The sequence below is a fragment of the Poecilia mexicana genome, unplaced genomic scaffold (assembly GCF_051168715.1).
Source record: "Poecilia mexicana isolate PSO_F unplaced genomic scaffold, ASM5116871v1 scaffold_6, whole genome shotgun sequence".
In the NCBI taxonomy this organism is placed as follows: domain Eukaryota; kingdom Metazoa; phylum Chordata; class Actinopteri; order Cyprinodontiformes; family Poeciliidae; genus Poecilia; species Poecilia mexicana.
Window position 1 is genome coordinate 19,354,434 of NW_028263375.1, and position 26,400 is coordinate 19,380,833.

General features: G+C 39.7%; 2 protein-coding genes and 1 long non-coding RNA gene across 4 annotated transcripts; 1 reads left to right on the forward strand and 2 right to left on the reverse strand.

The window, feature by feature from the left end:
* Positions 1 to 2,904: 2,904 nt before the first annotated feature.
* On the reverse strand, positions 2,905 to 12,534 carry igf2b (insulin-like growth factor 2b). 2 transcript variants are annotated; one of them, XM_088006357.1, is made up of 4 exons: positions 10,449 to 12,534; positions 10,027 to 10,181; positions 7,543 to 7,714; positions 2,905 to 6,392 (listed from the first exon to the last, which is right to left on the reverse strand). In XM_088006357.1, the coding sequence occupies exons 2-4, from the start codon at positions 10,170 to 10,172 to the stop codon at positions 6,153 to 6,155; spliced, it is 558 nt and encodes a 185-aa protein (XP_087862483.1). In that variant the 5' UTR covers positions 10,173 to 10,181; positions 10,449 to 12,534; the 3' UTR covers positions 2,905 to 6,152. The 2 variants fall into 2 exon arrangements, with proteins under 2 accessions (XP_087862483.1, XP_087862482.1); XM_088006356.1 differs by having other exon boundaries at positions 11,168 to 12,523.
* Positions 12,535 to 13,388: 854 nt separating this feature from the next.
* th (tyrosine hydroxylase) lies at positions 13,389 to 22,571 on the reverse strand. Its single transcript, XM_014969960.2, has 14 exons — positions 22,273 to 22,571; positions 21,906 to 22,013; positions 21,603 to 21,806; positions 20,576 to 20,750; positions 20,370 to 20,458; positions 20,167 to 20,234; positions 20,024 to 20,074; positions 17,373 to 17,518; positions 17,135 to 17,270; positions 15,300 to 15,369; positions 15,142 to 15,198; positions 14,915 to 15,010; positions 14,690 to 14,823; positions 13,389 to 14,196 (listed from the first exon to the last, which is right to left on the reverse strand). The coding sequence occupies exons 1-14, from the start codon at positions 22,354 to 22,356 to the stop codon at positions 14,037 to 14,039; spliced, it is 1,578 nt and encodes a 525-aa protein (XP_014825446.1). The 5' UTR covers positions 22,357 to 22,571; the 3' UTR covers positions 13,389 to 14,036.
* On the forward strand, positions 18,218 to 18,495 carry LOC106905259 (uncharacterized). Its single transcript, XR_001415088.2, has 2 exons — positions 18,218 to 18,352; positions 18,424 to 18,495. It is a non-coding gene; the product is annotated as an uncharacterized LOC106905259 (long non-coding RNA).
* Positions 22,572 to 26,400: the final 3,829 nt, after the last annotated feature.

Below are 26,400 nucleotides of genomic sequence, written 5' to 3' on the forward strand. Positions count from 1 at the left end.
CACTTCTTCATATGGGGCCCCATACGGAGTCCTGGGTTCTCACTAGGTAGCAAAGGGCCTTACAAAGTGAGAGTGCTAAAACACACACACACACGCGCACACACACATTCACCTGGAAAAAAACAAAACAAAACAAAAAAACGCCTATTGGTTTCACTTTTAAAGAATTATGTTGTCTGAGCATAGATAAATAAAATCAGTACTTGCAGAACTCAATATATTTCAGCTGAGCAAACATATTTCTGTTTCTTGTTGATTCAACATGTGCCTTTTTATTTTCCTCTAAAGCACACAGTCAATGAAAGTTACTTATTAAACAGTCAGCGCCAATACTTCATTCATCAATCAAACCACATGAATGAAAAAAAAACAAAAAAAAACGCATTCGTTTGCTTAGAGAGTAAACGCATGGAAATTTTTATACGATCACATGCAAATGCTTGGTATGTACCTGATGTGTGCGGACGTGCAACGTCTGTCCTGTCTCAAAGGTGATTTAATAGAGCAATTTATGACCATAAAACACAGAACATGAGCTCCTGCAACGATAGCCAAACATGCCTCTCCACTTTGCCAGCGAGAACACATGTGCATCTCATCACTGCAAGACAAAAAAAACGTACTTTGTGGCCAGAGGAAAAATAGATTCTTGCATTTCTGGGTGCTAAGTCCAAACTTTTTCGAGCCAAGCTAAAACTCAGAATGAAAAGCTCCCGTGAACTGTGTCAAACATGAGATAACCTCGGTCCCTCGAATGCTTCATGTCTGAAAATCTGCCTAGTAACAGATATCCCACGAGAGGGTGTGTGGCTCCATATTCACTAATGAAAAGATGTGCTGTTTTCAGAATGCATGTGATAATTTCAGAACTACCAGTTGCTAAACTAAGCTGCCTGGCACTGAAAGACACACAATAGAGGATGGACGGGCGTGTCAGACACTCAAAAAAACAATGGGTTCGATTTAGGGGATGCATGCAGAGAAGGGATAACAGAGGAGTTGTGGGCATCCTACTTGAAATTTTGTGGGTGCTGATTTAAGGAATAAGTGACAGACAGACAGGAACAGACAAGCAGCTGCGAAAGGCAGGCAGAAGACCAAACGAAAACAGGGAGAGGAAGGAAAAAAGATGAGCTTAAAACGGCCGGAGATTCTTTGCGACGTCTCAAAATGTAACAAATCATTTGAACGCTGCTCAAAGTTTAAGCGATATAAAAATATCCCAGAAGTTCCCCTGAGGCTCACCACAAACTGAAAGCTGAAAACACACATCAAACATGACAACAAAAAAAAAAAAAACCCACATACAGGTGCTGGTCATAAAATTAGAATATTGTGATAAAGTTCATTATTTTCCATAATGTCATGATAAAAATTAAATTGTCATATATTTTAGATTCATTGCACACCAACTGAAATATTTCAGGTCTTTTATTGTTTTAATTTTGATGATTTTGGCAAACAGCTCATGAAAACCCAAAATCCCTGTCTCAAAAAATTAGAATATTATGAAAAGGTTCTCTGAACGAGCAATAAAAATAATCATCTGAATCAACAAAGTAACTCTAAACACCTGAAAAAGATTCCTGAGGCCTTTAAAAACTCCCAGCCTGGTTCATTACTCAAAACCGCAATCATGGGTCAGATTGCTGACCTGACTGCTGTCCAGAAGGCCATCACTGACATCCTCAAGCAAGAGGGTGAGAAACGGAAAGAAATTTCTGAACGAATCGGCTGTTTGCAGAGTGTTATATCAAGGCACCTCAGTAGGAAGTCAGTAGGAAGGAAAAAGTGTGGCAGAAAACGCTGCACAACGAGAAGAGGTGACCGGACCCTGAGGAAGATTGTGGAGAAGGGCCGATTCCAGACCTTGGGGGAAGCAGTGGACTGAGTCTGGAGTAGAAACATCCAGAGCCACTGTGCACAGGCGTGTGCAGGAAATGGGCTACAGGTGCCGCATTCCCCAGGTCAAAGGTCAAGCCACTTTTGAACCAGAAACAGCGGCAGAAGCGCCTGACCTGGGCTACAGAGAAGCAGCACTTTGGACCACTGTTGTTCAGTGGTCCAAAGTACTTTTTTCGGATGAAAGCAAACTTTGCATGTCATTCGGAAATCAAAGTGCCAGACTCTGGAGGAAGACTGGGGAGAAGGAAATGCCAAAATGCCAGAAGTCCAGTGTCAAGTACCCACAGTCAGTGATGGTCTGGGTGCCATGTCAGCTGCTGGTGTTGGTCCACTGGGTTTTATCAAGGGCAGGATCAATGCAGCAGCTATCAGAAGATTTTGGAGCACTTCATGCTTCCATCTGCTGAAAAGTTTTATGGAGATGAAAATTTAATTTGGTCTGGAATCGGCCCTTCTCCACAATCTTCCTCAGGGTCCGGTCACCTCTTCTCGTTGTGTAGCGTTTTCTGCCACACTTTTTCCTTCCTACTGACTTCCCACTGAGGTGCCTTGATATAACACTCTGCAAACAGCCGATTCGTTCAGAAATTTCTTTCTGTTTCTCACCCTCTTGCTTGAGGATGTCAGTGATGGCCTTCTGGACAGCAGTCAGGTCAGCAGTCTGACCCATGATTGCGGTTTTGAGTAATGAACCAGGCTGGGAGTTTTTAAAGGCCTCAGGAATCTTTTTCAGGTGTTTAGAGTTACTTTGTTGATTCAGATGATTATTTTTATTGCTCGTTCAGAGAACCTTTTCATAATATTCTAATTTTTTGAGACAGGGATTTTGGGTTTTCATGAGCTGTTTGCCAAAATCATCAAAATTAAAACAATAAAAGACCTGAAATATTTCAGTTGGTGTGCAATGAATCTAAAATATATGACAATTTAATTTTTATCATGACATTATGGAAAATAATGAACTTTATCACAATATTCTAATTTTATGACCAGCACCTGTATGTTTGATAAAATGTTTTTTTTTATTGATATTAAAAATGAAAGTACATGAATTGTGCATTTCGGACGATCTAGCGTGCAGAGATTAAATCAATAAAATACACAGGCTTGAATGAGCTACCGACAGACAATGTTGCCTTCGCTCTGCGAGTCATCTCTTCATATTCAGCGAAAAGAAGAAGTGGTTGTCTTTCACGCCATTCATAACAACACTAGAGTAGCCTGTATGAACATTACAATAGTGAATGAATGCAGTCCTAGCAGGAAAAATATAAAATATAATAATAATAATATAACATTTATTATAATTGCACTGCCTGCTTTTGTTGCACAACTGAAGTAAAATATAATCAGACACTCAGATCTCTCAAACAGAAATAAGACGTAAAGTGTTCTCTCCACTCTACGCCACAGTACTTTATGGCGAGCATCCATTTAGTCTCAGTTCCAGGGCGGGTCCGTTTGACCCAGACGAGGAGAGGAGGTGAAAACTATCGTGGCACAAATATATGACGTTTACTTATTTTTTTTTGTGTGTGTTTTTTTTTTTTTTTTTTTTTTTTTTTTGTTACTAACGTGGCCCCCGTCAGTGGTTTGAAGAAAGCGGCATCATGACCGGACAAGGGTAGCAACGAGAAGGAGATTATTACTTTAACACAGCAGCAACTCAACATCTTGGCCTGAATGCATCATAAATGCTTCAGGGTGATAGCCCTTCATCGAATGCATAATGGATGCATTAGTGGGATTATGAGGAGTGAATGTAACCCAACACGTTCCAACGCCATGGAGAAAGTGACAGACAGACAGACAGACAGAGATTTTCTATTTGACAGACAGTGACCTCTAGTTCACACTCGTTTGTTGCTTTCATCACCGTGACAACATCAGGGCATCGATACAGTGACTCGTCTGAGTCACATGTAAGTTAAACCAAAAAGACGGTCCTCACAAGATCATTGGATGTCTTTCCCATTTAATTACACCTGGTCATCAATACTAAAGTGGCTTCAAAAACATAGTGGGCTTGATTTACAATCAACATTAACCAATAAACGGGGGCTGGGGGGGGGGAGAGAAGCTCCCACACTGACACTTCTGGAAATCCATGCCGACCGTCCTATTTAAGAGTATATGTGCCTATTTCTGTGAAACGTTACACCTTAATCAATCCACGCTATATGCTGCTGTTAAAAAAATATTAATTTATGGTAACTACTTCAAAATGAGGAAAAAAAAGAAAAGAAAATGACATTATTTTTGGTACAAAGCATCTACAAAAAAGCCTTACAACTCCAATTGGAAAAAACAGAGATCATACAAAATAAATCTGTCAGTTGAGCATCAGTGCTACGTATATTATTTGGACCAATTTTTTTCAAATATATTTTATAACAAAATAAATAATGCCTTTATACAGTGCCCTTATTTGTATTTCAACAAACAAAAAAAAACAAAACAAAAAAAAAGAAACACAAAAGCTTGGCGGCTCATTATGCAAGATACAGCTCAGACTAAAAGGAAAATAACATCCCTGGAAACTAATTATATTTCTATATATATATCTATATATATCCTTATATGCATTTATACATACATAGATATATATACTGTATTTTCAAGTATTTGTTTTCAGGCAAAAGCAGGTGAATACTACTGATATAAAATAAAAATGTTAGTTGACAATATTGCTGTTTTTTTCCCTTTGAATTAACATTTTTGTGCCTTTCTTTTAAACTGTAAAATGATATAACAATAACCATGAAAACAAACCACAAAAAAAAAAAAAAAAAAAAAAAAAAAAAATTAAAATGCCTAACTTGGAAAAACAGGAATGTCACGGTACCAGACACTGAACAGGGTTTTCCTTTTTTTTTTTTTTTCTTTTTCAATGAGACATTGATATGAAAAAAGACAAAATAAAATATAACCATTATTATTATCATCCCACTTTGTTCTTTGTCCATGCCGTGTCAGTTCCTGTGGAAGCAGTCTGCAGAGGCATGGCAAACAGGAAGTACTGTCTCACAGCTATAGTCCAGAGGGTCCACAGTGTCCCACGTGTGTCCAAGGTTGTGCTCCGTGTTGTCCAGCAGCATCAGAGGGACAGGAGAACCAAGGACCGAGTCTGGGGCCACCTCTCCATGCTGCTAATGCTGGCGAACTAATAATGAATGAGCAGCCACTAGAACTCGCCATGAGCCGAGATGCCAACACAGCCCGTTTTTTGTTTTCTTTTTCCTCAGTGACTCTTCCCCCCGTTTTTGACAGCGCCACTGCCAGGAGCTCCCCCATATCCTTTATTTTCCTCTCTTTATTTTAAAGTCACACTTTCCTTAAAACGGAAAGTTTAATATTCATTCAAAAAAAAGGAAAACAAAAACATGCTTTCAACCTCTTCTTTGAGTCCATTCCCAAAGCTAGCACCATGACATTTATTTTTTAAGCTACACGTTCATTGTTCATAAAAAAATAGTGCCTTTTTTTTTTCTTTACTTTGACGTAATCCGTGGCAATGTGCAATTCTGCAGACTCTTTTCTGCTTTTTGTTTGTGATCAAAAAAGGTGCTGGAACAGGAATCTAATTTTGCAAAATAATTCCTTACAGTGTGGAAGTCCCTTTATAGGTAGAGGTGCAAACTAATAGAGAAAAAAAAGAACTAAGAGAGGTTTTCTTTTGCCTCAGGAAAAAAAATGATGTGGAATGGATTCTTTCATGCAAGTCGTTCTTCACTTTCAGTTGTCTTCCACCGGGATAAGAAAAGAAAAAAAGAAACCATTATGATAGGTGTCCTCTTGACACTCGCAAACACAGATCTCTTTCATCTTCCTTCTCCCTCCCCTTGCCTTTTTTTTTCTCTCTTTGCTCGGGGATCCACCTGAATTGCATTCAGCTGAATTGTTAGAGTTCTGTTCAACTCTTGTGTTTGTTCCTTTTGTATCGGTGACTGAAAGAGGAGGGGAGCGAAGAGGGGGCAGGAAGATTGTGAAGACATGTTCGTATGCCAGAGGAGGGTGGCTGAGGTTTAGGTGGAGGGGGGGGGGGACATCGGGGGGCATTAGGAAAGGGCCAGGGGTTCAAGACGTACTGGACAAGAGCAGGGGGGAGGGACTGGTGGGCCCGGACAGGGCAGGGGAGGTCAAAGAGGACTGCCACAGAAATGACGTCAGAGACAAAGCTATAATCCCCTAGTCTTTTTTTTTTGTCACCCTCATACTCTTGTCTGTGCAAAGGGCTGGCAGCGGGCTCACTTGTGGTTGACAAAGTTGTCCATGGTGTGCAACACAGGGGGCAGTTTGCTGGGAAGGCTGATCAGGGGCCGGTGGAAGATGGCCTGCTCCTTGGCTTTAATCTTTTCCGCCTGCCTCCGAAACTTTTTGGCCCTCAGGATGGCAGGGACACCCCTCCGGAGCCGCTGGGCCGCCTTCCTCTGCCACACCTCGTATTTGGAATACTTCACGGTCACATGCGGCTTCCTGGGGGCTTCCTATTGTGGCGTGCAGGAGGAAAGAGGGAGAGGAGGAAGTCAGTTCATTAGCGGAGATAAGATTACTGTTCAAGTGCTCGTTACAATGGAGGAAAGCTTTGTTTATTACCCGAAAACATTCGGTCATTGTTTGGACCGCTAACATGGAAATCAAATGTCATTCTTATGGAGCTGAACGTCAAAACAACCTCGCCTCGCCTCCAGCCTGCCCTTGTTTTGGCTTCCTCAAGTGAGAGAAACTGTCAATAAGTGCTCGGGCTTTTTAGCATACGGTAACAAAGGAAAGGCGGTCACTCTCCCTCATATACATATTAGCTGCGTGCTATCACTCAAACAAAGGAAGCTCATTTTAGAGCATCCATGCTAATGCTGACAAACAGTTGTAGGTGTTGTTGTGAGCACTCAGAGATTGGGACAAGTGGGAGCCCTGGCAGCTGAGCTAGCTGGGATTTATGCGTGAGTAGCCAGCGCTTCATGTGAATAGCTTGTTTTGGTCCTGCCACTTGAAGAGTGTTTACCGCCCCTCCCCATTCACTACAGAGCTGCTCAATAGCCCCAAGAACAGCTGGCCCTCGGAGCAGGCTGTACCCATCAACTCTCCCCACTGAGACAAACTGGAGACATGTCCAAACTAATTCCCCAGCAGCCTGGTTTTGGTTCCCGTCAAAGAGAGAATTCGCATCTTAAAGCTGCATAATTTATGCTTTTTCTTCGCGTATCTTAAGCACTAAGCATTTTGAGATTGCCTTGGAGACGTTTTCAGGAGTCGAGTCTTTAAGCTATTCCACGTTTCAAGTATATTCCGATAAAGCTCTTCGAGCCATAATAGGTGTTTTTGGATCGGAATATTTTTAGACGGCTTGCTGTTCTTTGAAAATCATAACATGCTGTTTTTGTTCCACATCAGCACTCAGGCACTTAACCATGAGATTATTGACGATGTGATCTCCAGAATACAATGTACTGTGACTGTGCTAATGTTTTCCACAATGGTCAGCACTTTGCAACTGCTTAGCAATGAGAACTTAACAAGATAAACCTGTTTTTGTGTAGATTTCAGTCTGCACTCTGTGTTTCAGGTGAGATGGAAGGGCAGATAAGAGACCTGGACAAGCCTTTGTGTTTTTGTTGTTGCTGCTTCTGGACCCACCTGCTTTAGCGCGGGCATGCCCTGCATAGAGGAGGACGACACGTCCCTCTCGGACTTCGCTGGTTTGGCACAGTATTGCTCCAGCAGGTTGAGGTCACAGCTACGGAAACAACACTCCTCTACAATCCCACGGTTCTGGGGGCGCCGATGATTGTTATTCCTGCTGTTTGGCCTACCTGAGGAGAAACAAAGCAGGAATGTAAGGTTGAGGCCTGAAAAAAACACACACACACATACACACACACACACACACACACATGGCCTCCGGTAACGAATTGAGGTTGTTTTTGCAGGATTACTTCAACAATTGTAGCAGACCTTGGAGAAAAGAGGATAACAGGAAATCTGCGATGAACAGCAACAAATATTTTTGGTTGGAAGGGATAATCTGATTAAGCATATCTGGTCATCCCAAAATGAGTGTTTCAAGTAAACACCATGTTCAAAGGAACCCGAAATCAGAGACGTTGCTAAAAAAAAAAAAAATACTTTAGAATAATCAAATATTTTACTTCTGTTTTGTCAAATTGTCAATGAATGGGGATAAACAGAAAGCAAGAATGGCAAAAACACAACAGAAGAAGAAGCAACTAGTTGGCAAAGGTGAGGGGGTTGCACAAGGTAACATTACACATGATCAATAAAGGCCTTGTCTGAAGCCTGGCAGCCCTCACTGAGCTGGAGACATCTCACAAGAAGGACAGCTCGATTTGATTACAGGAAGAGCAGGTCATCCAGGGAGAAAGAGGAATGATTGAGTAAAGTTTTGGGATAAACTCAAGACTCTGCTCATTTGTCCAAAGGCAAAATGAGAGTCTGCACAGTTTGGCATGGCTGGACTGTTTATCATTATCAAAGTAAGCTTCAGGTTTGAACTGAGCCAGTCTGAACACTACCGAAGCTCTCTGTCAGAACACTGTTTACAGCTGCACACTGATGGTCAGCTTGCTTAAATCAATGTCAAATGTTGATGTTTGGAAATATGTACCATTTCACACAGAGTGGATGCCATTTTGGAACTGCAGTGGGCATGTTAACCAGCACACTGCAGGCTGGATACCTGAGCAGACAGCCTGACTAAACAACCTGCCTTTATGAGCTTGTTGTACTTGTGTTCCTCCCCTCAGGGCAAAATATGCACATGAATGCCATCATTGATTTATTGTATGCATTAAGCCCATAAGAATAATAAAGTTTTACATTTGACTGGTCCCTAAGCTTTCCAGCTTCTGATACGCAACTAATCAGTAGAAGAGATTTGTGATCCCAAATATAAGATTTAGTATGCAAGGTTAAACAGTCAGCCAGTGAAACAGAAGTATAATACAATGCAAATAACATCAACAACTAGTGTATTATTTGAATCAAATTACAACAACCGCTTTTTGTGTCAGAGGGTCTTTATAGGCTCTTTTTTTTGCTGTTTACTTTGATTTCTAAAAGGGAATATGAAGACCCTACACTCTGATTCACGCCCTGTGAAAAATCCCAGCCAAACTTTGGCAACAGCCAACAAATAACTTTATTATAACTGCAATTGTAAATATACATATGTATTTTTTTATTATTTTAGCGGGAGTAGGACTAAAAACCAATCATGTGGCAAATGTTAACATTCCATGCCTAAATTAATGTTCCAGGTGAACTTATGTGCATCACATGCATTGGCCACAGAGCAAACAGAAGCTTATCCTGGTGAGGATGAATGGCAATGCTCCTCATAAAGCCATTCAGCCAGCCCCACCATCAATACAATGGAAGCAACAATCAGAAATGATAAAATCACGTTGATGATCTTTTCTCTACTCTGGCATTAACAATCTCTCTCTCTCTCTCTCTCTCTCTCTCTCTCTCTCTCTTTCTGTGTGTCTCTCCATTTTTTCCTCTCCTAGCAGCTCATCAGTGTGGTCTCCTGGCCTGGGAATAGTGGTGCTGAGGTGACTGGTAATGCCTCTTGGGGTGCTATTACTTTACTGATAAACAAGCAGCGCATTGTGTCGCCGGGGTCGTGTATGTTCCTCCGCAGCTCGCCCGCCCGGCCCTTTCATATGCAATGAGAGGTGCGGGCTGTACGAGCAGACTCAGCAGAGCAGACCTAGAGGCACAGCTGGCTGCAATCTCTCTCTCTCTCTCTCTCTCTCTCTCTCTCTTCCTCTCTCCCTCTCTCTCTCTGACGCTGTTTGCGCGCACGTACTTGCGTGTGTGTGTGTGCGTGTGTGTGTGTGTGTGTGTGTGTGTGTGTGTGTGTGTGTTGCATGGGCGTCAGTGCGTGAGAAAGAAAAATAGCAAACACGCATACCACGCAGCCACAGACAGTCTCAGCTATCCAAACAGATGTGAAACAACAGAGAGAGTAGGAAAGGGGCGAGAGAGGGGGGAATTAAAAAAAAAAAAAAAAAAAAAAGTCGGCAAACCAACATTTGCGCCGGCCGTTTTTGGAGGAACTTGCACAGCTCTAAAGAAAAGGAAAGGAAAAAAAAGAACCTACTGAAATAGAAGCCTCTGTCTTCGCAGACAAACTGCAGCGCATCCACCAGCTCTCCCCCACACAACGTCTCTGCCGAGGCCATTTCCACAACGTAGAGCGTGAGAGCCAGCGCAAAGAGCAACGCACGGCTGGTCGAGCACATCTTCTTGACCTGCAGGGACGAAAAAAACACACACACACACAAACACACACACACGCATTAAAGCATAAAGACGTAAGATGTGGACAACTGTAAGATTTGTGATCCGTTATTGTGATAATAATAATAATAATAATAATAATAATAATAATAATAATAATAATAATAATAATAAATAATTAATAATAATAAACATTTTATGAAAACTAAAATCATAGCCAGATGTTTTGTTTTGTAATGTAAGAGATTAAAGTCTTAAAAGCTGTTTTACGCACTGACCTAGTAACTCGTGGAGGAAAAAAAAAAAGTCTGCTCTGCGAGTCAAATGAAACCAAATAAGCACACTCAAACACCAAGTACCCGATTTTTATCAGCCGCTGTCATGTGTTTGGCACTTGGAAGAAGTGCTTATTCTAAAGGAAAAAAAAAATGTCGCCAGTATCTCTAAGCTTTCACTCTCTTACACAATCCCCCCCCCCCCCCACACACACACACACTCCTCCACCTCCATCCCAGAAAGTTGCAAGGCCGGCTGCTCGATAGTTAACTACCCCAAAAATACAGACTCAGCATATAATTTCCCCTTGCTCACCCCGGAGTGAGCTCAATGACCCTCAGACCTACCGCCCCCTGTCTGCTGGCAAGGCGACCAGCTGTTCTTGCGCCCGTGTCCGGCGAACGGCGCACCATCCAGGTCAGGGGAGATTAAAACCAAAGCTTTCGTTTCTTGTCTTTTTTTTTTTTTTTTTTTTTTTGTCGTGGCATTAAAAACCCATGCTCTCTTTGTAGTTTGTGCATCCTGAACTTTCTCTTGCTGCATGCAAATCAAGAAATCCCGCTTGTTCAAAATGCAGAAAACTGATGCCATCAAGCATCTATGTGCCTCCCCTAACTACCCCACCATCCGCAACAAATCCACTCTTCCCACAGCCTGAGCCCTATCACAGCTCAAACTGGGGGGGGGGGGGGTGATCTGAAACTATTTGTGCTCCAGTTACCTTCATCCTGCAGCTCTCCGTTCTCCGGCAGGTGTGGCAAAGTGAGTGGTGTCCGGATCTTTGCTGGGTTTCCATGTCAGATGGCATCAGAGTAGTCAAAGTCGCGGGGAGTTATTTTGGTAGGCGATATTGCAGGTGAGTTAGTTTCCCAGTTGGTTTGGCTATAATAGAGATGATGTGTGAGAGGCTGTCCCAAAGACCAGGCGACAGGCAAAACTTCTCCGGGAGAACTATTATATACTAAAACACGCCCCTTACACCCATCCTCGTCCTCGCTCCTCCTCTTGATAAAAAAAAAATGGCCCAGAGATGTTGGAAAAGTGCTTACAGGAAAAAAAAAAAAAAAACGCGCAAAAGAGGGAAGAACAAGAGGGAGAGAGCGAGAGTCGCCAAATTTGGAACTCTTCCACTGGCATTTTCTGCGTTTACGCTCTGTAACCTACAATCACACTGTTTACACAGGGCGCAGACTGAACGAGAATAGTTCGTAATTCCTGCGACTCCAAGAAAAATGTCAATGTCTCCGCCCTGCTGTAATTAAGATTAAGATTGAGTGGAATCATTGTGCACAGAGTCTGCGGGCTGTCCTCTGACTCAGGTGTGCATATAAAAGTAAATGGGGGGAGGGGGGAAAGTGGAAGATTGGACTGTGGTTTACCGACCTGATGCTGATGCACAGAAGCAGGATGCAGCAGTGACTCTAAAATAGCCATCAATAGGAGCCATCAGGGAGTCAAATAGTAATAATAATAATAAACAGAATCCGGATATATGGCATCAAAAAGAGCAAACAAGTCAAGTTTTCTTTAAATAAGATCCCAGGATTTTAACTCATCAAGAGGAGCAGCTTTAGTGTAAAGAAAATATCTCAAACTTTATAGATAACAAGGGAGATCACATCATTTTCTAAATGAGAATATACAAGGGGGGTGTCCACTATGCAAGTGTCTTCTTCAGAAAAAAAAAAAAAGGTAGAAATCTCCAAAGTCAGACTGACACCTACTGGTCCAGATCGCGAAGCTCCGTTTGTTTGTCTCGCAGCTTGAAATCAGCGGCAAATGCTGCTGATCTGCTGATCCGGGATCTGATTTGCAGCCTCGACCGGGCAGTAGGTGATGTGTCCGGACAAAACTCTCCACAGAGTGCCGATGCATTTGAAATCCAGTGTTGGATTGTCTTGTCACAGGATCAGACCCAAAGAGCTGCCGACAAGAAAGCTCCATTTTTGACAACAAATGTATTTTTTTTTTTAATATTCTTAGCATAATGTCTAGTGTCACTAAATTACTTGATAATTGATGTTTTCGCAACTTACAACAGTTGTTTAGAATTGTGGAAGATGTTTCTCGAGTCGACTGCTCTCATTTGATGATGTCCAACATAAAATTGTGAGGCTGATGTGATCATGAATTGTACAAAAGATTCATTTCAGACAGAGAGATATGTTACAACTATTTATTTCTGGTCATTTTGATGATGATTAAGGCTTACAGATGAATAAAGCCTCAAAAGTTCAGGTCCTCAAAAAATATATAACACTTCACCTCACTTTTTTTTCTGCCACTCAGTTTTCCATTTAATTGTTTGAATATGCCAGTCTGTGACCAGTCAACCTCTTTAGGATGAGCATTTTTTGGCTTAACCATCCTTAAAATTTGATAAATGAGTTGTCTGTTTTTCAACTTGTTCATGTAATCTAATTTATTGAGCCATACCTGTATCATATATTTGTTTAATAAGGTAATTTCAACACCTTTAAAAGTTTCTGTATTGAGTGTGTATGGAGCGTGCTTAAGTGTTTATCCACTCTTCACTTCTCCAGTTACAATGTAATTAACTGAGTACTTAGAAAAATAATTAACTAATTAATTTGTCTTCAGCCATTACACTTATCTAGAACACTTGAATATTGATTAAAACCTGATGAAAGAGCAATTAAATTCTAACAGTTTGTTTTATGGTGTATGTGCAGACATATAATTCAGTATAGAAAAGGAAACCATAATATGAATTATTAGTTTTGGAAAAAAACAGAACATTGTAGGTTTTGCCCAGATGATGAACAAGAATTTTGTTTCATAGTAAAACCTTTAAACTTTACAATCAGACATTTTCAACCTGTAGGAGTGCTCCCTCTTGTGGCATATAGGTAGGAAAGTCTTATTTTATTTATTTATTTTTTGACAATTGACACAGTGCAAAACCCAAGTAAACTAACAAGTTATTTAACAATGTTTATTTGCAATTGTTATTGGATGTACCTTTTTTCTTATTTTTAAACTTTTTTTCATCATGCATGTAAGACCAAATGAGGCAAATACAGCACAGATAATATGACAAATTAATGTGAAAACCCCTATTCAATGCAGAAAAATAAATCATTTAAGAAGCACTTACAATATATTTAAATATATATATTTTTGGTAAAACAAAGGACTAAAATGTACACTTTGGAATACAATCTCCACTAAACTGCTACATTTCTTTGATTTTAAAATAATTTATATTATTTATTTCATTTTCTTTGAATACATTCAGAAATACAACTCTCTTTGATTGTGGCTCCGGTGTTGGTACATGTGAACACTTTTACATATTAAAGCGTGAAATTTGTCCAGTCAAGTAGAACCACAGTACATTATTCCACAAATGCATTCACACTGGGGGACGTGGTCGACATCGGTGGCCCTTTCCCTACACACACACACACACACACACGCGCACACACACACACACACACACACACACAAACTGCAACAACTCAACATCGTACTGGATTTACAGCACATAAAGATACGCACGTTAGTCTCGTCACACTTTGGACACTGCAGAGCTCAGCGTAGAGAAAGCAAACAACCGGCAGAGGTCGTCATGACAAAACGGCGAGGGCATCGGTCAGCACCTTGATCTCATCTTTCACACCTTCCAGACCACCTTGGATCTTCAGAGGATTGTCCAGGACCTCGACGCTGCATGTGTACGGATCGTACCTCACCGAGAACGGACGCTTGATGCCTGCTACATATGTTCTGGTAAAAGAAAAAATTGTGAGAGGATCAAGTGAGATATCAATGCATGAAAGCACTTTATAAAAGAATAAGAAAACATTGCTCTACAAAGTAGATAAAAAAAACAACATCCTTTGTCCTACTTGTTTTGTTTTTCCAAACATCTCCATGCTGGCTATCTTCTCATCTCATCACCTTGTTCTTATGTCATTTGCTGTATCCCACTAGAGACTAAAGACTGTCAAAACACTCACTGAAGCTACTTGTTTTGCAGAGCAACATTATCTGTTTGCCAAATAAAACTGCAGAGTTTTGCCTTGGTAAGAAAGGCTATATTAGTAACAGCTGTCTTCTGGCTGCTATGGCTGACCTACAACAGTTTGTGGCCTCGGGCTTGGCTGGCTGTTCTCTGACCTTGTCCTCACACAACCTCTTGTTCTTTTTCTTCTCTGTTTCTTTCTTCTCCTTTCATATGATCCTATATATCTGTATAACTCAATAAAGAACTAAGTACCTGAACTTCTCCTTGGCATCTGGAAAGCTCTCTGAAACAAAGTAGACTGGCTGGTAGGTCTGGTCTTGATAGGGCTGCAACGCTGCAGCCTCTGGATCAAACTCCCGCACCTCGGGTTCATCAGAGAGAGAATGCTGAAAGGAGGTGACGGGGAAGGAGTTAGATGGGAGCTCACTCGGCTGTGTTTTCTTGTTTTTAAAGAAAGACAAATATGCTGCAACGTACCACAAGCTCTCCATAGGAAGAAAGCAGCCCAGCCCCATAAGCTTTAACCTCACCGTTTTGCTTACAGAGACCATATTCGACTGTAAACCAGTACAGCTGGTGAGAGAAACAACAAAGAATAGTGTCAACATTAACAAAATTAACTGCACGTGTGTCACCTATTGTAACGTTATAGCTTAAACACAGTCTTTTCAGTGATTTCATTGCAGTCAGAACAAGAGTCTTACTGTAGATAGTTTCTCTATGTCTTCATCTGATGCCCCTAGTGATGCCAGTCCAAGGTTCTGCAGAACAAAACCAAAAAAAAAAAAAAACCCAAAAAACGTCATTGAAACATCAAAGCTCCACACTGCAGAAAATAATCTGAAAGTCATTGGACTCTAACCTGTGAAAACTGGGCAAAAGTGCGATCAGCCAACATGGGGACATGGCCCAGGAGTTCATGGACACAGTCCCTGAAAATAAAGACAAACTCAACTTTGAACATGCAAAGAAAATTCTGAGGAAACATACCTGGATTACTTTCACTGAATGCTGGTGACTCCATGTAGTGGCAAAAACAATAGAGTTAGACAGAAAACAAAAAAAAAAAGTAATTTACCATCAAACAAGCTGGAAAACTATAGCAGCAAAAGGAAGTTTTCTCATTTATTCCTTCACAAATAATTTGTGTGGAACTTTATTAAAAATTAACTCAGCTAAATCATTTTTAACTGACTTATTTGGTGCAAAAATGGCAGTTCTGTACTTTGCTCTGCATTTTGTGTTCACTGATTTGCTGATCCCACATTCATTTTGTAAAGCACAGAAATTATCACATAACCTGCACCTCAATGAAAATTAAACACCTCAGACCGTATAAAAAGGCCCATAACCAATAGTTGTCTCTGACATTAAATCAGACCAAACTTTATCGGTTTTAGATCAGGCAGGATTACCAACATATGTTCTATTTGCTATATCCTAGAATAATGAACAACATATTTTTTTAGGGATGTTTTCAAATCTTATTTAATTGTAGATTTCATAGAAGCTTCTTGTTTACGTATTTTAACCTGTACATATAAAGAACCACACAGGGAGAAGTATCACTTCAGCCTTTGCAAAGGGGGAGAGTCTCAGTGGTGCCTCAGGACAACTCCAGCTTGTCCCCCTGCAGCAGCCTGGTTTCATTCAAAGCGGGGTGGGGGTCGGTCATAAAACAGAAACTTAAAGATAAGGAGTAGAGGGGTCTCTCTGAACTAGCCGAAACCGGTTTCTCCAAGAACAGGATGGTCCACCTCATCCTGTTTCCAGCTTAGAGTAGAGAGACAACTTATTCATGAGATAACCATTTGCAAAACTATGACACTTCTCAGATTAGTTTGTTGGAATATTTAGACTATTCATTGGGAAAGAATGGAAAGAGTGGGTATATCTAAGTCGGGTTAACAAGATGCCTTGTGAGCACTCATCATTGTGGGCTTTGACCACAAACCTTAGAGTGGAGTGGAGTTAAAAACAGAACAAAACATTGACTTGGTTCAGTCTATAAGCCACTTTGTATCTAATTTGACCCTTTTGTTGCGAGCTTTAACTTCCTGGCTGATGTCTGGAGAAGCTGCTGCAATATTTCCCACATAATGTTCATTCCCCATGATGTCAACCCACTTGCGAAGGGTACAAGTTTCCCCTGCAGTAAAACACCTACACAACATGATGCTGCCACCATCACACTTCTCATTTGTTGTTGGTGTTCTCAGTCATACAAGCTTCTCAGTTTTGTTCCAGACATAGGCCACTGTGGTCGACCTTCAGTTTTAGTCTCATCCAACCATGGGACATGAGTCCAAAGACGTTTTTACCCAAATGTGCGTTTGCAAGATGGATGTGGCTTTTTGTGTTGCTTTTGGAGAAAGGCTTTTTCCTTCCTGAGAGACTTTTCAGTCCATGTAGGAAGGGACTTGTCATCAACATAATCAGCTGGGCTTTCCTAAAGCTTTGCAGAGCATAGTTATTTTAACATATACCAACTTCTAAATTTAAACACAGTAATAAAGAATTGTCTGGAAAAACAATTATGATTTTGGCATTTGGCAAATACATTTTGTAATCCTAACCAACATAAAAAAAGGAAGAAATAGTCTTTAATATCAGACAGTGGGAAAATTAAATGAATTTTATATGGTATGTACAGCTAGTTTTAACTTTGTGCCCCAATAGAATCACATTAATACTCACGGTTCTGGGGAGTGATTGGGGGAAGAGGCATGTCGGATGTACTGGGTGCACTGGAACACGCGATATGCCAGACTTGCCAGAAAGTCTCTGGCTGAGAGCAGGCCTGCCACCGGACGCAGCTGAAACCCTGTGCGTTCTGCGTCAGTTCAAAACATTTTATAAGCGCACCAAGACTGTGGAATCACACAACATCTGTGCTTAGGTTTCATTCCTTTCATAGATTACATTCAGATGATACCTTTAAGGAAGCGTGACACGTCTTCCAACTGGGGAATGTTGTCTGGACTGTAGCCGCAGTGCTTCTCCAGCAGACGAAAGGCCTCGAGGTGTTCTTTGCAGGCGTGGGTGATGTACAAGTCTCTAAGGGTCGAGTAGACTTGACGCCTACATGAAATAAAACAAAGCGAAGCCTCAGTTTCCTAAAGCTTCTTTGCTTTAAAAGTGAGGATGCTGACTGAGGACTGAAAATGTGGTCAAACTAGTTATAAAATTCATAATGACTTTACTTCAGAGTCGATCAGACTTATGTTTCCTTCTTATTTTTATTAACTTTAGCACTGTGTTAAATCCCTTTATGAACAGGAGTATCTACAGCTATTCAAGAACAAGTTTCTTTCTCAAATAGCTTGGGGCCAAGTTTAGGATTAGTTGTTTCATTACATTCCAGAGTCACACCTATCACTGCCACCTGCTGGTGTAAGTTCACAAAATTTCTCCAAACAGCCTGTATCTTGCCAGTGAGACTCTTACTGCTGCGATCCTGATCTGTGTGGCTGGTGTGAGTGAGACATCTTTCCTTTAAGAGGATCTCTGCAGGGGGGCTCCGAAGCCGGGTGATGCCAGCACACCTGTAAAGAATCATCTTCCTCTGGTCTGTTGGCGTTTATAAGGAACTGCCGGACAAACAACCATTCAGCGCCCGACGATTAACCTCAGTTTGATATGATCAAGTCTTCCACGTCTAATTTATGTTCTATGATCCGAGTTCCTGGTCTGAATTCGCCTCGTCTCCTCCGAGTTTTAAAGATTTAACGCCTCTCTGTTTCCTGTTTGAAGATATCCAGGCTCGCTCATTCCTGGTTGTCCTCCTGCAGCAGATCCGCCAAGTCGCTCTTGCCTGCCCGCTCTCCTCCGAGCCGCTCTACCCCTGAATCCGCCGCTGTTCGCCGCACTCAGGATCAGAACCTCTTCCCCGAGCCTCATGTCCACCAGAACTTCGTAAGAAATCTGCCCTTTCTCAGGTCTCCTTTCCGAAAACGGGAACTAACAGATCTCATCATCCCTTATAGCTGTTGCCAATCTTCCCGTCTCATCCTCGGGAGCCGTCCTGTTACGAACCTGTAAAATAAATCTTCTTAAACTATCTCAGTTGTCCGTGTCCGATTCTGAATGTGTGCTACATGCACGACACTTGCATGTAGCAATCGGAGCTATTGCAAATATCACGAATTGCTAAGGACGTGATTTAAGTATTGATTTTTACAATGAGGACGAATCAGCTGTCGATTTATTTTATTTTTTTTAGTTACTAGAAATGTCATGCGTCACTGACTAAATCTGTTGCAATACTGGTACTGTGCTGATCTTAAACATACTTGTACATTATACTTTTTTTGTTACAAAAATGTTTCGGTGTCTGGAGATGTCTAACAATAAAAACATAAAATATTAAATTTGTGCGTAAAATAGTTGGTTTCATGACTTTTTATACCCATCAATCAATCCATATAACAATATGAACACTATAAGGAACCCTACTCATTTTCTTCAGTTTAACATTCTGCATAAAAACCTACATTCTGGCATTCATAGGCAGAACCACAGCAGGATATTAAGAAGCTGTGAAGAACTAGCAAAAAAAATGACATTGTTTATTGTGAGACACACCCAGGCTACTGGAAACTGAATGCTCCTCTACTGCCCTCTGGCTGTACATTATTTACTGGAGGATTCATAATATTTGGCCCAAAAGTATGATTTATTATTTATGATCACTAGCAATTCTGTACCGTGGCGTAATTCTTCTGCTGCCCCAAATCCAACTACTCTCATATCCAGATTAAGTCTGCAAAATGTTTAACTCTGTAACTTATCAGAAACATTAAAAACTGTTACTGACCTAATATTGAGACAGACAGGTAGTCTAATAAATAATCTGCTTTTGGAACCTGTCCAATTCTAAGGTGATCCTAATCTAAAAAAAAAAAAAAAAGTCACATTTTCTCTTTCAAAGAATGTTGTTCAGTGGAGAATCATCCATTTAAAAAAATAACTTATTGAACTATAAAATGTTAAACACAGTTCAAACTCTTGAATAAACACAGAAATGTCCCTTTTTGTAGCACTAACCCATGCTACAAAGGACAAATTACTGCAAATTACATTAACTCGATGTTTCTCAATTGTAGTCCTCACGCCTCCCCTGCTCTGCATGTTTTAGCCACACACCTAGACTGAATCTGTGGGTGATTAACAGCCTTCTGCAGTACTTGATCGTCATGCAACCATTTGAATCAGCTGTTCTGGAATAAAGGCACATCTAAAACATGCAGAGCAGGGGGGCCTGAGGACTGAAATTGAGACGCGTCGCATTAACTGCAGCGTTATCAGTCAAATTATTTTTAGTGCTTACAGTCTGCACACCACAGGGGTACCCACTCCCATTCATTTAACATTCAAATAAGCTATGCAAAAGTAGCTCGGGGTAAGTTTTTATTGTTTTGTTTTTATTTGGTTGATTTTTCACCTCTTGGAGCCCCAAACGCCATGTTACACACGTCAACAACTGCCACAGCAAGACTGAATTTATTCTGTGGAAGAATGAGTGTGGGGAAAAAAAACAAAACAATGTTTGTAAATTTCAACCATTTTTACTTTGTAGGTTCTTACCATGTGCTAATCTCCTCTTCTGTGTACTCCACTCTGGGAATCGGTTGCCCTCTGCAGACACAGATATATACACACATTTGTCAAAAAAATCTCTAAGTATTTCTGCACATCTCTGTCTGTGAAGTTAAACTGCTTTTTCTCACTGTTTGTATGTGAAAGCAATGTCCCCGATCAGTTTTCTTCTCTCTCTGTAGGCTGGGTCTCTGTATCCCTGGTCAAATCACATATATCAAAGACACTGGTCAGACTGTCTGCGTTATGACATAATGGCACAAAGTCATAACAGCCCCTTGTACTGTGATCTGTATTCCTGCTCTTCCTTGCTCCTGGCAAATGCATTACTTACAGGGTGATCTTCATCTAGGTCTGGATCAAATTTTGTGACCAGATGATGGCATCTATCCAGATCTGCTATTTTCTTTGGGAACCAGTGAACTGGTACGGAAGAAGTAGAAAGAAAACATAGAACTGTAATGACACTTTGTGGTTCTTATTTGAGCAAAACAGCAGATTTGTTATACAGATGATCTCCGAAGTAAAATGTATGATTACATTTGACTTCTTTGGTGGTTTTAACATCCTCTGCATTTCTCTTGATAGAGCTGACCAGAGTACTGACGTCTGAGAGGTGCAGCTCACAGCGCACAAAGTACTCCAGGCCCTCGAGGTTCTCCCTCAACTTTCTGGATGGTCGAGTTTCCAAGTGGTGAATTTTGGCTTCAAACGTCTGAAATACAATCAGCACACTTATGAGGGATGGATGACACATGATTCTTCCACAGTTAAAGCCATAACTCCATTGTTCAATTGTGATGTTATGTTTTTGCATTCGTTCCTCCTCTCTATTAAAAAAACTGGGCTCATTAATGCAAATAATTCTGCGTCCCGGTGCGTAGTGAAAGCTGGCTTTCAGACTCACCACAATACTCATGGTTTTTCAACATGCTGGTTATTCCAGATTTTTTTTAGGCAGCATGTATTTCAAAGCTTATAAATTCCAGATTTAATTATATATATATATATATATATATATATATATATATATATATATATATATATATATATATATATATATATATATATATATATATAAGCAATTTCCCCTTGGGGATCAATAAAGGCTATTGTATTCTATTCTATATATACGGTAATTGAGATATTTCAAATATTTAACTTACAAACTTTTATCTATGTTTATGAAAAAGTTACATAAAAATTGTAGATTTATTATAGAAGTTGTGTAAAATATATCTGAGATATATTTATGGATAAGTAACATTCAAAAAGTCTTTATAAATTGCTCACGCATAATAACGGCCAGATTTTATTATTTCTGGTTGAGGTTAATTTTGTTTTATTTTTTTCTTATTTTATTTTATTTTATTTTTTTAAGTACATAATTTTATTTTTAACATGAAAAACCTTGATTTAAGTCTGATTGAAATAGCGTGGAAGGTTTTAACCCGCTCATATATGAGCCTTGACTAATATATAAATTACATTTGGACTTGCATCCAACTCAAGCCAACAAAGTCACACCGAGTTCCATTTCTAAGTCTCAAATTAATCTGCCTCCTACCTCGAAGACTTTGAGTGTCTTGGACAGCGCAGGTGCTTTCGAGTTCCTCAAAGTGAAGAAGATGTTCAGCAGCGCTTTTCCGTCCTCCTCCTCAAACACGATCTGCTCGGTGGCCTCCGCTGCTTCCGCCGCTGCCGCGGCAGCTTCTCTCTCCTTCCGCGCATCCTCGATCAAACTCTGCCGTCTTCCGATGAACCTCTGAGACTGTTAGAGGAGCAAAAAATATCCCTCCTGCATTATGTGATTTCATCTCCCAGGCAGAACATACACACACACACACACACAACATCAGATACGGGCAACTGTTTGTCTATTCTTACTTTTTGGACTTTGGGTATTGGACGGGAGCGCTTTACATCTCCAAATGCGCATTGGGACAGCAATGCATTCGAGGTAAACCCTAAAACATAACTATACCACAGTGTATATTTTGGCACTCTTTGGAGCAGGACTGAGGGGCGATTTTGATTATTGAAACAAAACACCTTACGCGCTGTCAGTACCGCATGGCGTTGCGTAAATTCGGTATTGCGCTTTATTCTAGACGTATCCACATTTAGCGGTTCCGAATTATGACAACTTACGAAAAGCATAAATACACCGAGACTCTTCTAAATGAGCAAACTTGATAATTAGTATAACTTTTTTTTTTTTTCATATTCTTTCTTACCGTGATGGAATCCGACCTCTCCAGCTCGGACGCGGCTCTGCGGATGCTCTTGGTGGAGGACGTGGAGCTGCTAGAAAGAGGCATCTTCAGGCTTTAAGATCGACGGTCAGCTGTAGCAGAGGTGAAAGTGTGTTTGCGGCTCTCTGTGCTGGGAGGTCTTTCACATTTTTTTAGCGGACAGGTTTACTCTTTTTATAGCATCATTTGTTTGCGGTTTCTGACGTCAAACGCGCTAATCTCACTCGAATCAATCAGTGCATTGAATCAGACTCAGTCTCGCTTGGATCTGTCCATATATACTGTCCATACATACATATATATATATATATATATATATATATATATATATATATATATATATATATATATATATATATATATATATATATATATATATATATATATATATATATATATATATATATATACTGTTTTAACCCTATATAGGCGCAGTATTTAGGTTTGAGGCAGGACGTTTTTCAGTTGTTACACGTATTCTCATAATTTAGAGTAAAATAATTAGTTTTTATGTAAGCCACAGTCATAATTTTCAAACAATTCAGTGCTCATTCTATAAATAAATCGCAAAAAATATATTCTCCACCCATTAATTGGGAACATTGTATTATCTTTAAACAAAAATCAAAGCTTTGACCTCAGGGCTTTATTTTAAAGGTTAGACGAAAGAAAAGTCAACTGTAGAAAATTAAGTCACTTTATCAACTCAATCCAATCTGCACAGCTCCTGACAAATTAGATTTGATAGGGAATAGAAAAAAAAAAGACCTCACACCTGCTCCAAACAGGCAAGAGGACAACATGTTGTTTTTTCTCCTTGCAGGTACTCTGCCAGTATCTTACCTCAGCAACAACCACATCAAGTGGATTTGCAGCGCTTTAGGCTGATGACTTTAGTGGTTTAACATGATTGCGAATGATGTACGATGCCCACAGGCAACATTTGGTAAAGGGATTATCTGTGGACCTCTGGCCACATGCCGCAGTATCACGACCTCGTAAGGGTGCAGAGAACTCAAGCGAGATCCTGTGTGACTCTTACCTAAACCTGAACGCTCAGGCTGAAAATGCTAAAGAGCACCGGTGTAACCCTGAGAAGGTGGAAAAATGCGGCTTCATCTCATGTTGGAGGCCAGGATTGATAACCTAAAGATTAAAGAAAATGCTAAACCAAATGACAGTCGTAGGAGCTACAGTGTTTTGGGAAAGTATTCAGACCTTTACACTTGTTTTGTTACAAACACAAACTTCTTGCTTCTTTTGTTGCCCACCATTCTTTGCATAATAGCTTAGGCTCAGTCAGATTACATGAGAGAACATGAACAACGATTTTTACGTCGCGCCACAGACTCTCAACGCTATTTCAGTCTGAACTGCAACACATGGAAATGCTTAATCTAAACAATTTAATTTGGACGTAATGCCTAAAAGTCGTCTGTCAGGAAACTGAACCAGCAGCCCAGTCTCAAGTATTTTGGTACTTTAGCAGTTTGGAGAAGGTTTTGTTTTCTTTTTGTAATGCCTCAATACTTAGCTTCAGCTCTGACCAGCTCCTCTGTTTCTGCTGAAAAACAATTTTCTGCAACTTTATGATCTATTTACTGCCTTCTATCATCTTCATAATCCTGTTTTTCGCTGATGTTTTATGAAAAATAACTTCCAAAATGCTTTCGTTGAACATATGTTGGTTTTGTTGTATTATTACGCAATGTTACAAAAATATCATGTGAATCATTGATATACAATCATATCAGGGGCTGCACTGTGGAGAAATTGGCATCAGTGTTGTCTTGCAGGGAGGAAGTCCTGGGTTTGAATCTCGGCTGTTGTTTTTCTGCATGTTTTCCTTCTGCATGTTTGGCTTCTCTCTGGGTACTCCAACTTCCTGTCATGGTCCAAAATCCTGATACTGTTAGGTTAATTGGTCTCTCTTAAATTATCCATAGTTGTGCATGGATGGTTGTTTTTCCTGTGTGTCCTGTAAGGAACTTCCCCAATGAATAATGGAAATAGGCACCAGTGACTCTGCATTGATAACAAAGTATAGGTGATGAATAAAGAAAATATACTTATTAATACAAATGATCATATTCGTTCTAAAATAACAATGATAGATGTCGTACTTTTATTAAAAAGTCCAGATTTGTCCTCCTCTTTACAATTACGTGTTAGTTTGTGTTGGTCTTTCACATAAAATCTCAAGAAAATACTCTGAAGTTTGTGTTTGTTACCTGACAAAGTTAAGGGGGTGTGAAAAGTTGCAAGGCAGAATTTCTGTAAGTGCATCTTTATAAAGGGGCTTTTTAAAAGGTTTTTTTGTTCTTCATATTGACCTTTTTGTGGAAGTGGTATGACATAAAAGGCAGAGTAAGAGACAGAAGCTTGACATTTATCCAGAGATAGGAACAATTACCAATTTTATGCTCTCTTCCATCCGTCTCATTTTAGTAGCTTGAGTATATTTTGAGGAAATCAGATTGGAGATAAGAGACAGAAAAACACAAACAGTACCGTTTGTCATTCTACTTTATGATTCTCTGCTGAGGATTTATTCCCATACATGTTTCTGTTTGTGTATTTATAAAAACAAGAACATAAATTATGCTTTCGAGCTTCTTTTATTTCCAGACTTACTCAGATTTATATAACTCATATATGCTAGTCCTTGCATAACAGAACAGGTAAAACAACTGTATACAGGTTCAGGATCGATCCGCCTTCTTGACTTTTACAAATATCCTCTGTCTAATTTGTCCAAATAAATTTAAACTAATTAGATTGAAACCAGCCTAAAATCTGCTTATCAGTAGATTAAATCTTCTCACTCTCATTCTAGAGTTTTATAAATAAGTTCAGAAAGAAGGAGACATTATAAGCAGGGGTTTTAATCCTAGTTAAGACTCGTTTTGTGTAATCAGCATGGATATATTGCTGTAACTTAAGCAACAAGAAACAAGCAGAGCATGTATCTGACAAATTTACAAGCTACCAATCATTAAAAACTTTTACTTTTTCCTGACTGTGACATAAAAATATTATAATACATTTATCAGATTTACACTAATTATGGTTCACTAATTAAAATGGTTTTAAAAGGTAATGTACACTTTGTAGTAAATCCCACACATGCGCACACATCTAGTGATTTTTCTAGAAAGATTTAAAGATAATTACAATATGACATGAAAACTCTTCAACCTGACCTCTTGATTCTGTGCAAAAGATTGGCTCCAAGAAATTATTTTGGAAGCATTTAGATTTCCGATCGTGAGTTGTGTCTCTTTGCCGTTCACGCCAGGTATCAGGGCTACCTTTTGTTAGAAACGTCGCACTTGAGAAAGCAACGCCCTCTGCCATGTTTATCCAATTCCATCTTCTTCACTGGAATTGTCGACACGTCCACAAATGACACCAGGATGATAATTATTACAATTATGTATTGATTCAGCTGCAGCATTGTGGCTTTGTGTCAGCTTTTCTCTGTACAATTGTCAGACTTCACATGGACTAATTGCAGCTAACGCGGCCAGCTGGGCTATTATTCATCATCCTCCACGTTTCTTTTCTTCAGCCGTCTGATCAGCAACGTTTGTCACCTTAGTGAAGTTCATCACACTCATTGAGCTGATTAGGAGAAAAACCCAAAATAAATATCCTATTAACGGTAATAATGTTGGGTAAACATTATTACCTAACATTATTACAATGCTTACTATAAGCATTGTAACTCCCTGTGATCACTGTCATCAAATCCCCATGAAGGCAAATACAGAATTAGACCACTCAGTCCCTTGTTTTGGTTTAGAAGTCCAAAATTGTTTTGTTCATTTTCTCAATATTTAGAGAATAAAAGAAGTCATGGTAGAATTTGCTGCTTCTTAATTCCTGACCAGATGTTTAAATGGTTTCTGCAGGGAATACATTGGTCATATATTTTTCATCAAAAACAATAAGAATCAGTGAGACTAAAATAAATATATATATATATATATATATATATATATATATATATATATATATATATATATATATATATATATATATATATATATATATATATATATATATATATATATATATATATATATAACCCATATATATAACTTGATG

Excerpts from the sequence above, each read along its gene's own strand:
- igf2b (XM_088006356.1), bottom strand. The coding sequence starts at position 11,254 with ATGCCATCTGACATGGAAACCCAGCAAAGATCCGGACACCACTCACTT. Across the intron at positions 10,182-11,167 it reads CGGAGAGCTGCAGGATGAAG|GTCAAGAAGATGTGCTCGAC; the intron begins GTAACTGGAGCA and ends TCGTCCCTGCAG. Across the intron at positions 6,393-7,542 it reads GCATGCCCGCGCTAAAGCAG|GAAGCCCCCAGGAAGCCGCA; the intron begins GTGGGTCCAGAA and ends ACGCCACAATAG.
- th (XM_014969960.2), bottom strand. The coding sequence starts at position 22,356 with ATGCCTCTTTCTAGCAGCTCCACGTCCTCCACCAAGAGCATCCGCAGA. Across the intron at positions 20,235-20,369 it reads ACCTAGATGAAGATCACCCT|GGATACAGAGACCCAGCCTA; the intron begins GTAAGTAATGCA and ends TGATTTGACCAG. Across the intron at positions 20,075-20,166 it reads ATTGCTTTCACATACAAACA|AGGGCAACCGATTCCCAGAG; the intron begins GTGAGAAAAAGC and ends CTGTGTCTGCAG.